Genomic DNA, 13,017 nt, shown 5'->3' on the forward strand with positions numbered 1-13,017 from the left:
GTACTATTCACAGGACATTTGTATATAGTTTAATATGTATTTTAAATGTCTATTTTGACGGCTGGGGAGCCAACAACAGATTTGATTTTCATAAATATTTCAAATATTGTAACATTTTTCATGTTTTTTTATTAATTTTTTTTTTATTTTAGTTTTAATTTTTTACGAATTTTAAAGAATATATATATTTATATATATTATATCTCTCAGGTATATCATAGTCGAAAAATACTTTCAATGGCCGTATTGGCTTTGTATTATAAATGGAATTTGAAATAAATAAATAAATAAATAAATAAATAAATAAATAAATAAATAAATAAATAAATAAATAAATAAATAAATAAATAAATAAATAAATAAATAAATAAATAAACATATTGTTACGAATGTAACTGATAGGTTTAAGTTAATTTAGTTTAATTTCCGTTAATTTAATAATTTGAATTGTAACGTAAAGTTTTTATTACGCAGTTACTTTGTTTAAGCAACAACAACTACCATGTAGAATTCTCTTCATCATTCTAGTTCTTACTTTTCCTTTCATTAATGTGCTTTTGTTTGTTTTGCCATAATCATGTAATTATCGTTTAGTTTGCTACTTCTTTATTTCTTTCATTTGTTTGTTGTTGTAATTACGTCATTAGTGTGCTTGTCCACTTGTATTGATCTTCGCCCATGTATGTGAGTCTGGTTGTTCGCTTAGTGCGAATGTGCGTCTGTGTGTTCGTTGCACAGATTCGAGGTGTTGCCAGACGTGTTTTAGAGGATTCTTGAACGAGGGAATTTTTAGAAAATACAGGTGGAACCAGCAACGACGAGTTAGTTGTGTTTTAAGTGTTGAACTGAACAGATCGGTTAAAGAATAGCGGCGTGCTAACTAGAGACAAGCTGTGTGCTTAGTAATTATAAGTCGGTTCGAATAAGTGTAATAAAGTAAATAAAGCATTGTAGAAACGTAATCTGAAACGAACCCTGTTTTATTTGGTACAAATCGTACTGAGGAATAAAACAACGTCTACACGGAGATTAGTTAAATCTAATTCCGTAACAATATAAAAATATGTTAAGATCGGTTTATTAGTTTTCGAGCTAGAGTTGGCACCGCGAAACCAGTCAATTGCCAGAAAACTACTTAATATTTTTCAACAAGAAAAATTCAGGAAGTAAACTAGGATGTGCTTTTCAGATGAAAAAAAAAATCTACTAAAAAACTACATACAAACTTCATTAAAAATGGCTTGAATTTGGCTTACAAGTGGGGTCTATGTTAAGCGTCGTGATCATATTTCTCCCTATGTTAAAGAATTCCTTGGTTGTACGTTTGATAACACTGGTAAACACGACTTTTGTTTTGAAATTTTTGTTGTTTCTAAATGAATTCGACGAGTTATTTTCAAATCCGGTCACGGATTTTCTCCATCAGCACTTGTTCTTGAGATATAGCTCGAAATCTGTTTTTACGAGTTTTACCCAGAATTTCGTTATTTCCGGATACAAACAAATATTTTTTTGTGGGGTTTTCGACACTAATATGTTAAGCAGATGTTGTAAGTTCGATACAAAAAGTTTTTGAAATAATTACATTGAATATACATATAACGAAAAATATAGAAAACATATTTTGCGCACTTTAAGATGTAATTACGTCATCGGGGGAAGTCATAGGATCTTTATATGGCAATGCGGATATGCTTAGGGTGTCTACTATATAGTCCAGTATTCAAATATATAATATAAAGTTCATATCACCCATGATTTGGCCATAACCTAAAAATCGCCATGAACAAACATTTTGGTTGAAACATTCAACTTTTTCAATTTTGTTGAGCAGTGTAATTGATTGAGTTTAATGTCAATGTTGTTTTTTATAAGGTGCTTAAGTTGCAGACCCCTTCCTCTGTGCTGGGTCTATTTACGTTTTCTCTATCTGTGAGGAGCACACAGATACTTGTTCCGCAAATTACTCCTTTGTTGGAAAAGTTGTTCTATGTAAGAATTTCCCGCATTTATAACAATTTGCCGCCATGTCTTAAGATATTTAATTCCTCCCTAAAAGGTTACAAGCGTAATTTATATGCTCATTCAATCTTAATAGAGTACCTATAACATTTACTATTTTTGTCATCATTTGTAAAGATTCAATAAATTATTATGAAGTTATTTCGTTTTTATGCTATTCATTTAATTGTCAGTTCGTGTTAATTTCATATCTTTTATTTTTATTTAAGGTAAGCAAAGAAATATTGTTAGATACTGAGATTAGTTAATATATGGATGTTTTTGGAACCGCTCATGGCTCTATGGGCTAGGTTACTGTTATAAATAAATTGAAATGAAATTAAAAATGCAATACGGTTAAAAAATTTCAAAAATATTTATTTTTTAGTACAGATTTTCCACGTTAAATATTGTATTGAATAAGTCGAGTTGGAAACTAGAGTTTTTGTACGGGAATTCCCATATTTCCCGCTCATTTTTTAATCTCGCAATTAAAAATTTATCAGAAATCAGGTTTTGTATAGCCCATAGTGTCAGTAAACTTTAAAGTAGTACAATTCTACTCAATGAATTTTCAAGAATTTCAACTTCGAAGTATCTGAAGTTATTACAAGTTTGAAATTATTGAAACATTCATACTTTAATCTAAGGTCTACACTAGGTAGGTCAGTTAGACTACTTTGGGAATAAACATGATAGATTTTACATTATAAATAATATAATGTTCCGGTGGGGTTACTGTCCGACTATATATAGACATTGCTTTCAACATTACTAGGGCATTTCGAAACCGGAGTAGATGCAACCCAGACACATACAATTTTTTCTTCTTTTTTACATTAGTCCTTACTAGAGGTTTCTTTGAACACTTTTGACGCGAACACTTTTGACATTTTGTGTATAAATTAATAATTAATATCCATCAAAAAATGAAAGTGGAAGACAAATATACAGTTTGAAGCAGGGCTTTGGAGTCGAGGTAAAAATTGACCGACTCTGACTCCAGGCCACGTTTTTTCACGACTCCGACTCAGACTCCGGAGTCGACTCCGAAAAAGACAATAATTGCAGTAAAAGGATTTCTGAATATGGGATCCCTCTCGATCTGTTAAAGGATTATTTATAGGCAAATAAATGTTTTTACTCTGTGGTTCGTAAACCCATAATGTGTGTTTTGTATTTGTTTAGATTTCTCTACTTGTCTCCTTCAGTACATGTAAACTGTTTACAGAGAGATATGTATGTATGCCAATATAAGGCAGGGCCTCCCTTGTGCTCTTTATTCACGCTCACAACCTATACATTGATGTATGCACTTAACTAGAAGAGTTACCACTGATCTATCAAATAAAAAGGTAAATTTTGCCCAACATTTTGTTCTGCATCAACATATCAAAAAAAAAAAAAAAGATTAGAGATAATTATCTCAAAAATAGGCAATGCATTCGGAGTCGAGCTTTTTTTACGACTCCGACTCCAACTCCGACTCCAGCAAAATTTGCTAGACTCCGACTCCAAAGCCCTGCTCATAAACGACTGCCTTTATTGCTTAAGTTTTTTTTTGGTGAAAGACTAAAAGACAGAAATGACTTAAGTAAGAATGTCATGCCCTTATGTACCGACTACTTTAGTTCAAAACAAATAACAAATTTTAAAACACAAAGGGGTTAAGTATGGCTGACTTCCTTATCGTCAGATGCTTGGCAAAGGCCTGTAAATATCTGAGGTATTGTGTTTCATAACGCCGTAATACTTAACAAATGCGATGCTATGTGTTTCAAAACGTCACAATTGCGCATTTTTAACGGAGGTAAAAAGCAAACATGTATCATTTTTTATTTCTGATGCATTAGATGCATTTTCGAGGAACAATGCATGAGTGTGCCACAGAAATATTTTAACGAAGTTTAAACTACAAAGAACCTGACGATACGGAAGTCAGCTTATTTTTCCTTTGTTTTTATTATCTTCTCGACATTGTGATATTCGACGGACCGATGGTTTAAAATGTATTTAAATGAATTGCCTATTTGCTCAGGAGTTCCACAATAGTTGTTATTATTTGTAAAAACTCGAAAAATTATTAGAAAGGAATCCATTTTTTAATTTGATAGAAGTGAGTTGTAGTATACCCATGGCTCAAATACCTTACCTTAAAAGAATAATAAAATAAACAAAAAGTAAAGAAGGCGATTTTTGACTAGTTCCAAACATGCTGAAGATAATGTGTTTATAAAACACAAGGTTCATTTTGAAAGGATACCCAGAAGGAGAATTCTGTGCTATGCTTCGCCAAGCATAAATAAGGATGTTGTACACGTGAATTCATAACTTTTTTCAAGGAAACTATTCATATTTTTAAGTAGACCTTTTTTTATCTAAAAGAGCGCATCTTAAACTATTTCTCGAAATTGTTGTTGAAATATGTATATTGCATGGTTTTGTGGTAAGTGACTGCCTGTTCAACCTTTTTTTTAAATCGGGTGAATTTTGTAAAAAAAAAATCGAGGAAAAAGTTAAAATGTCTCGTTTAAAGACAAGATGTATTTTGTGCATTTAATAAGCTCTCCAAAATACATATGTACATATATGAAAATCGGTCCATTCGTTTTCGAGCTATCATTGGCAACGACATCCAAGGTAGTGTTATCGTAAAATTTTGAATATGTAATGTCAAAATTTTCTTTATGTTGTTAGGGAAATTACAACATTAATAATTTTTTTAGTCTTATGCCAGACTATGAAAATTTTCATTAAAAATTCTTTGTTATTCTCTATTAAATTTTCATTGACGTCCACACACATACACTGCACCCCGCTTATTTACCTCTCTGCTTAACTCCCTTTCCCGTTTAATTGCCTCACAATCTGAATCCCCAAAGGTTTTTCATATAAATGAGTTCAAACTATCCCGCTTAACTACTTTTCTATAAGTACCCAATTCGGATATTTGCCCGTCAAATATTTCCCCAAAAAGAATAATGTTTTTCTCGGATTATTACCCGCACTGGTGTATTTATGAGAAAATCAATTGCGACGACTGCGTGAATTGTGATGAAGATGTCCAGTGTTATGTTATGGTGTTATGCTCACTGATGACTAAATTTCTTATTGATTAAATAATATAACTTATATATTTTTAGACTTTTTTTACTATAGACCGTTTTGTTTTTTGGCGATTATGTTCTAATTGATGTCATTTTTTGTAAGGCTGAGATGAGATTTTTGTATGCGGGAAAGGCAGTTACGAAAATCCCGCATAACTACCTCAATTTTTTAGGAATTTTATGAAAGGTGGTTAACAGGGGTGCAGTGCATGGTAGAACAAATACAAGGTAAAGTTAATACTACAACAAATACAACTCGAACAACAACCACAAAGGAATTTGTTTTTGTTTGTAAACCTTAGTGTCAACGTAAATGTAAACAAAACAAGGAAATGTCTATAAATTATTGGAATTTAAAAAACTAATAATTTTTCACATTTGATTGAATATTTTGGAAAACATGAATGAAAACTCGTTAGATTTTCAATTTGAATGTTTCCATATCATTCCACTAAATGCATAATTTCTCGCAGAAAGTAGAATACTTGCAAAAATGTTTCGGGTCGCTGGTAATTCATTGAAAAAAGAGAAGATGTTTCAATCATTTGCTTTTGAAAACAAAAAAGCACATGTTTATTAGGGCTTTATTCTTTTCAAGTTTAAGAAAATACCACACATATTAACAAATATTGTACCGCCTCTATAAGCGGTGTTTTAGTGTGCGGCATGTCGTTCGGACCTGGAGGAGGTTACATGTCAATGATATGAAGCCGTCTTTATGGGAAATAGTTTTTTTTTCTGATGAATAAATTTGTTCTTCAAAAATATATATCCCTAATATACATCGAACATAGAAATAAATACATAAAATGTCGAATGGAATTTGACACTAACACTACAACCCAGTTCAGTCAGCTGGGTATTGCTGCTACCTTTTCTTGTTCTACCATGGGTGCAGTGTATATGAAATCATATGAAAATTTTGATATTTTCATTGCTTTGAGAGTTACGAATTTAAACACAAAGAATAATTTTAGACTACAGAACCTTGTGTACATAGTTTCACCCCCTTCACACCTCTTGCCTATAAACTCTTTTTCACGTACATGAAAATTTTCATAGTCTGGCATACTTGACCAAAAATCAACTTGACCAAAAATCATGAACATATAAAATGTTGGGTAGCGTTATTTAAAGCTACTTTAAGGTGTAGTTAATTGATTTTATATGAATTATTGATACAACATATAAATTCAATAGAGACAAAGTTCACAATATTTAAGATAAAATTTTGAAACTCCCCATACAAAAAGTTCCGCCCGTTTTTCGGTATTTTGAAATCTTTAACCATATATGTTCTCGGCTAGGTACATACATATATCCAAACATTTTTTAACCAAATTCGCTCTTAATAGGCATTTTATGTTCTAATTCCCGCAGATAATTGTCATTGTTTTCGCTATAACAAGATTTTGAGAATTTCGAAGATCTTAAGATATTTTTAAGAACATCGACTATATTATGGATTTTGGGATTCCATTCGGTTTGCAGAGTATAAATGCAATCCCGATATAACGAACATGTCGAATAGAGTTACAAAGGGGATTAATGTCATAGAGGTTATATAAATTTGGGGTTTTCTTCTTTAAAGTTCATATCCAGGTATCACACTCTAACTTCAGTCCCTTATTTCAAAAAGTTTTTAATTAAACAAATCTTCAACATATCAACATTATTACAATCTTATAAACCGTTTATAGGTATTTGGTATACAGTAATCCGACATGGTATTTTATTAACTCAGTATTTTTCTCTCTATAAACTACTTTTATAATATTTATCTGAATTGTTAATTCATGCATGCGTACAACCTAAATGACTCCCTTGAATTAGGTACCTCCAAAAATATGAATAATTCGAATCCGCGAATACAGATTGGACTTGTATCGAAAATTTCCAATTCGGCTATTGTGTTGATAACATAAGAAAATAATACTCTTTTACGTCATCAAAACTCCAAGACATTGCCATTTTACCAGAATTGAAAAGAGTCCGTGCAAGCCAACTAAAAAAAATCAGAAATTTACATTGTAAAATGGGAAAGTGTTTATGCAAGGAGTCGGGAGATACAGACTGCGGTTCATAGACTCCGAATTCTACTCGCAGCACTGTTTGAGACTACGAAACTCGTGTTTGACTTTTGCCAAAAATATTGCTATGTCCTGACAAAATGCTACAACATACAAAACTCCATGATTTTATTCAGACAGCATTCTCTACTTTTGATATTATGTTACAGAAAAAGAGTTATTAATTTCGTAATTGTACGACTTTTTGGAATCGGTGACATTAAGAACGTTACCGCTTTTCTGGTATTTTGACTTTTAAGCTACATTTTCTGGCCAAATTATCTATAATTTGGAATTTGGGAGTTCCCGGGGTGCCGGGTCCCCTGGTCAAAAGTTGAATCACAAAAATATCTATTCAAAATTCAGGACACATTTGTCTCCTATTACCTATTTGAAATAAAATATTTAGAAACATATGGTGGGACAAATGAAAATTGTCCATTGTATGAATAGTATTTAATGACCGGCATTCCCCGGTAAAACTCTCAATCTATGTGTTGTACAAACACTCATTGTAACACATGCTCCTCGACCTAAAAACAACAAAAATTGTCAAGATGAATACAATATTGGAGCGGAGACATATTGTGATAGACATCAAGTAAATCAGAATTGGTGTGCTTTTGTGTGTCGGTGGTATTGTTCAGACAAAGTCCGTCGTCGTCGGTAAATAATATTGCTGCTTTACAATTTCCTTTTTGCCAACAAACACCATGTAACATCGACGTGTCTATCTATCTAATGTAGGTTTAAGGTAACATCTTCTCAGTCCGGGGTCTCCGGGTGGGTGGGTTGTGTGTATGTGTGACGTACAAAATAATAAGTGAATTGGCATAGCATTTAACAACCAATTTCCTCGCGTATCCTTTTGCCGTTTTTACATGGCATGTCACACACAAACATCTCAATACTCATCCGTTCTCTTTATCCTATCGCTCTATTGCTCTCCAAGCTGCTCTCTCTCTCTCTCTGCACTCTTTCACCCAACAACCAACTTACTGCCTGCTGCTGTCAGTCATGCTCAAAGGAAGTATTTTTTTGTCGTTGCAAGTGGACTGTTCGAGGACAGAAGGCAAGGCAAGGAACAACTTTTTCTGTATGTGTATAATATTTTTATCAAAAAATTATGTTTCATTCAGTTTTTCCAAAGAAAAATGTCCAGAACTGTTGAATGTTAAAAACGAGAAGAAAACATTTAAACAAATGAAATTAATAATAACAGCAAAGTAAGTTTTAATATGGCTTCGTTGCATTTAATTGTGTGTCGTGTACGGTGTGTGAAATTGTTCGTTTTGTGAGTGTTCTTCACTATATCAAGGGTGCAAACTCGTCTGGATGGCTACAAATGTCACATTCGCATATTACATGCAAAAATCAAATTGTTTTTTCCTCGGTTAATATATCCCACACAATATTGTGTGGTACATACATATTTTAGTGTTTTTTCGATATTTACTTGAGAATTACTTGAAGCAAAGTGTTTATGTTTATGATTTAAATGCAGCTGGTGGGCCAGTCAGCCCTTTTCAGAGCATAAAATGAAAATCGACTAGATTTTACCACGGTGGTACATTGTTAACACACCCGCCAGTGTTTTTTCTTTTTGATTCCCACAATGAATCTCTCACACATAAACATATAGCGAACCGGCCTTTGGTCTTCCATGTAGAAAAATTATAGTTTTATTGAATCTGTCCAATGTGTCGTTATGGACAATTGCACTCTTTGTCATTTGTACTGTTACCTATGTAGTCGCATCACATCGACCACAATAATTATCCGTAATTATGTCAATGTAAATTAATTATGAGTGTTGTGTTCTTGTTATGATTGCAGATAAAATATGAAAACGTTTAATATATCGGTCATCGGTCTCTCGGGGACTGAGAAGGACCGTGGACAAGTTGGTGTTGGCAAATCATGCTTATGTAACAGATTTATAAGGCCTATGGCCGATGATTACTTCATAGATCACATATCAGTTTTAAGTCAGGTAAGCATGTCAAAATACCAAAAATTGAAAAGTGTTCCAAATACTGGTGATCACAATTATTTGTTTTTTATTACAGAGTGACTTCAGTGGGCGAGTTGTTAACAATGATCACTTTCTGTATTGGGGAGATGTGCTTAAGACGACCGATGATGGTTCCGAATACTCTTTTCACATAATCGAACAGACGGAATTTATGGATGATTCCACATTCCAGCCCTTCAAGGTGGGAAAGATGGAGACCTACTTGAAGAGATGCACCAGCACAAAAGTATTTTCGGCCGAGAAACTTATGTACATTTGCAAGAATCAATTGGGCATAGAAAAGGAATACGAACAGAAAATTTTGCCTGATGGAAGACTAGCAATAGATGGGTTTATTGTAGTATTTGATGTGAGCCCAGTGCCAAACCGAAATATCGAAAAACAGGTGGAATTTGTACAAAATGCAATTACTTTAATACTCAAAAATAAGAAGCCTTTAGTGCTGGTGACCACCAAAAATGATGATTCCTGTGATTTGTATGTACGAGAAGCGGAGAAAATATGCCAACGCAAGGAGTACAAGGGCATGATACAAATGGTTGAGACGTCGGCGCATGAATCCATAAATACTGACCTGCCATTCCTGATGCTTGCTCAAATGATTGACAAAGTAAAAAACCGCATAAAAATCATACCATATCAAGAGGCAGCTAGGTCTCGTAAGGAATTGTTGGAAAGCCGCTCGGAAGCAGTTACACGTCTCATACGCAATCAGATAACCGATTATCATGTGCTATGGACACATGGCTCAAAAATGCTTGCTCAATTCCGCGAGTGGACAGAGTTTTTGAATATATTTGGTCATGATGCTGGACAGAAGCTGTTCCGGAGGCACATGAAGAAATTGCGCGATGATTATATGAATCAGCGTTTACATCAATATTTAGATAAGTTTGCCCGCACACTAGAGTATATGTTACCGGACATTAATGCTCTTTCCACGAGTGATGACGACATTTGGGAATGTGCCAAGAGCTACATGAGAAGTCATTTAGAATTTGATCAATACTTTTTTGAATGCCCTCAGGCGTCTTGGCAAGAATTGGTTGACATGGATGAGACAGAGGATGAAGCACGCATACCTTTTGATGTTTTAGAAACATCGGAGGCCGAGACAGTATTTCGCAACTTTTTGAATTCTGTTCAACAGGATAAGAAGAAAATTGGGTATGTATATTTAGGAGAGAATATTGCTCATTTTGCTCAACAATTGTGTCGATTGCAGGTGGAAACAACAATTTAAAATGCTGTTGGAAGAATCAGGCTTTGTTACTCCAGGCAAACAGTTATCGGAAGTTAGGGTTCTATTTATGGGCCGGGAGTGTTTTGAAGCACTTTCCGAACATGACTGTCAGCAAATCTATGATATACACCAGGACGAGATAATTGAGAAGAGTAAACAGAATTTCATTGAATTGCTCTTGGAACATGCTCAGTTTTTTCAACAATTCAAAAATGTTGATATCATAACCCAAGAGGATGTACGCCAAATTACCGATATACTGCAGGATGACTCCAGGTAGTGTAGCTAAAACAATACCCCTAACATCTTTATTCTACTCTAATAACTGTTGAATTTTATCAGGTACAAAATAATGGATCGACTGGATCAGGAGAGACGCGTTATTCTATTTCAGCATTTAGGTTTTATGCATTGCCCCATACGTGATCATTGTCCATTTTATCATAATTGCATTGACAATTTCATTGAAGAGATTTTGGCAGATAAGTCCGGTGGTAGTCACAAAACACTGGGTAGTGGTGGGAGCGGTAGTTGGAAATCTCAGGGATCTGATAAAACTCTGAATTTACTTATTGTGGGATCCGAACACTTGGCAAGCGATTTACTCAACGATATACGCATGTGCACCGGATCAAAAGGCGAATATATTTACGAAAATCAAACATACTACCTTAATTATCGTATAGCGAATGGTGATATGGAAGCATTCAAGGCCATTGATGTTTACTCCAGTGGTAAGCGGAAAGAAATTTGTTGGTCAAGTACAACTAACAAAAAATATATGTTAATTTTTTTACAATAGGTTTGATTTGTGTGTACTCAAATCTACAGTCCTTTGAAACTTTAAAAGACAATCTAGAACGTACGTTACTTTGTAATTTAGAGCTTGAGGACAAATTTGAAAATCTTCCAATTGTGCTGGTGTATCAGCCACATGATTTAAAAGAAAACGAGGTTGAATACTTACGCAATGAGGGTTTGCGCTTGGCCGAAATGCTTCACTGTGATTTTATTGATCACCAGCAAAGTCATCAAAAGTATGTCTATGAAATTCTAAATATTGTCATAGATTCGTTGAGAGTAGCCGAAATGAAAACCCTTGAAACATTTCCACCGAATCAAACTGATCTACGTATATTGGTCTGCATGTTTTGCGGTGATCAGTATGACATTGAAAACATCATTAACCCATTAATAGATGAATCGACATTTTGTAAAGCACTTGAACATTCCGTTGTGGTGGACGTTTTTATCGGAGACTCTAAGAAGAGAGTAGAATTTATACTATCATCGTACCATGGAATAAATCAATATCGCGATGAATTGATACATGGATTTATATTTGTATATTCCACCAAGCGACGTTCTTCGTTGGCTAATCTAAGGTAGGGTTCAAGGACAATTTAAATTTGACTAGTTACTTCATTGTCTTTGTATTGTTATTGTTTTACAGCGTCTTGGTTTCGCAAAACGCTAACATACCTTTGCAGATTATAGCTATAACGGAAAGCGGCGGTGCAAATGCATTTTTCAGTAGTGAACTATGTCAATTTCTTATTACAGAAGGGAATTCTTTAGCTGATCGTTATAAAGCCAGCTTCATGACATTTTCAGCAGATCAATATGTAAAATGTAAGAATTGAAGAATACTATTTATATCTAAAGCAACGATTAAATGCGAATTTTTATTTGTTTTGGCACTTTCAGTTGCTTTTTATAGTCCATTTTTAAAGAATGCTTGGGATAACAAGTACGATGTAGAAAATCTACACGTTGAAGAGTCAATTACTTTGGATTCAGGAGAAGGAACTCTTGAAAATTCAGTCAAATTGCCAAGACCTCCACCGCGTCACGAAAGCTATATGCTATCAAGTACCCTAGGTACTGATGGCTCTGGCAGTGAAAATTACGAAATGCTTCCTACTCGTTCTCTAAACTCATTAAATGGTAAGTCTGATTTTATCGACAATACATATGTTGTTTAATTATTGTTTTTATTATTATTATCTTTTCAGAAGAAAGAGACATATCTTTAGATGAAATCTACGAAGAAAGCAACGAAAAACCAAAAATGATCCATCAGAGTAAGTGTACTAAGTCTGACCATTTCATAAGAAATTCGATGAAACTAAAATTTTAAATTGTTTTTCTTAAATTTTAACAAATTGTTGTTTAAGGGCTATTTGTACCAATTCATAGAGTTCTATTTCATGTTATTACATTCCTAATTAATATAGCTAGTCCGAGTACATTGAATTTTGTAAAAACTTTTAATGAGGGTATAAAATTGAAATTGGTTTTTAATATAAACTGGGTAGGTCACTTTTATTTCGTAACTGCTGCTACTTTTTATAGAGGTTTGATGTCTTTCAAATAGTATATTATTGGTCAGAGGTTTTACGGGAATTGTCCAAGTTCATATACAAAATTCTGTATGATTAAATTCAATGAAAACAGATGGACTTACATTTAAATAACTGTTTTTTTTTAATTATATGTATTTCTTAAATGGGTTATAAAATTGATTTAAATGGTTTGTTTATAGGTGTTTAAAGCTAATTT

General features: G+C 33.5%; 1 protein-coding gene across 7 annotated transcripts in view; it reads left to right on the forward strand.

The window, feature by feature from the left end:
• RhoGAPp190 (Rho GTPase-activating protein 190) overlaps nt 1-13,017 on the forward strand; it is a 76,588-nt gene that overhangs the window by 18,488 nt on the left and 45,083 nt on the right. For 4 of the 7 annotated variants that reach the window (XM_073978749.1, XM_073978752.1, XM_073978753.1 and 1 more), the window contains exons 2-9: nt 9,014-9,170; nt 9,247-10,379; nt 10,438-10,731; nt 10,798-11,189; nt 11,258-11,840; nt 11,909-12,087; nt 12,163-12,402; nt 12,471-12,539. In XM_073978749.1, the coding sequence (XP_073834850.1) occupies nt 9,021-9,170; nt 9,247-10,379; nt 10,438-10,731; nt 10,798-11,189; nt 11,258-11,840; nt 11,909-12,087; nt 12,163-12,402; nt 12,471-12,539 (3,040 nt within the window). In that variant the 5' untranslated portion in view covers nt 9,014-9,020. Of the gene's footprint in view, nt 1-8,129; nt 8,404-9,013; nt 9,171-9,246; nt 10,380-10,437; nt 10,732-10,797; nt 11,190-11,257; nt 11,841-11,908; nt 12,088-12,162; nt 12,403-12,470; nt 12,540-13,017 lie in introns of those variants that run through there. The other 3 variants (XM_073978750.1, XM_073978754.1, XM_073978755.1) reach the window with 3 other exon arrangements.

The sequence above is a fragment of the Musca autumnalis genome, unplaced genomic scaffold (assembly GCF_047663935.1).
Source record: "Musca autumnalis isolate F117 unplaced genomic scaffold, ASM4766393v1 scaffold_3, whole genome shotgun sequence".
Lineage (NCBI taxonomy): Eukaryota > Metazoa > Arthropoda > Insecta > Diptera > Muscidae > Musca > Musca autumnalis.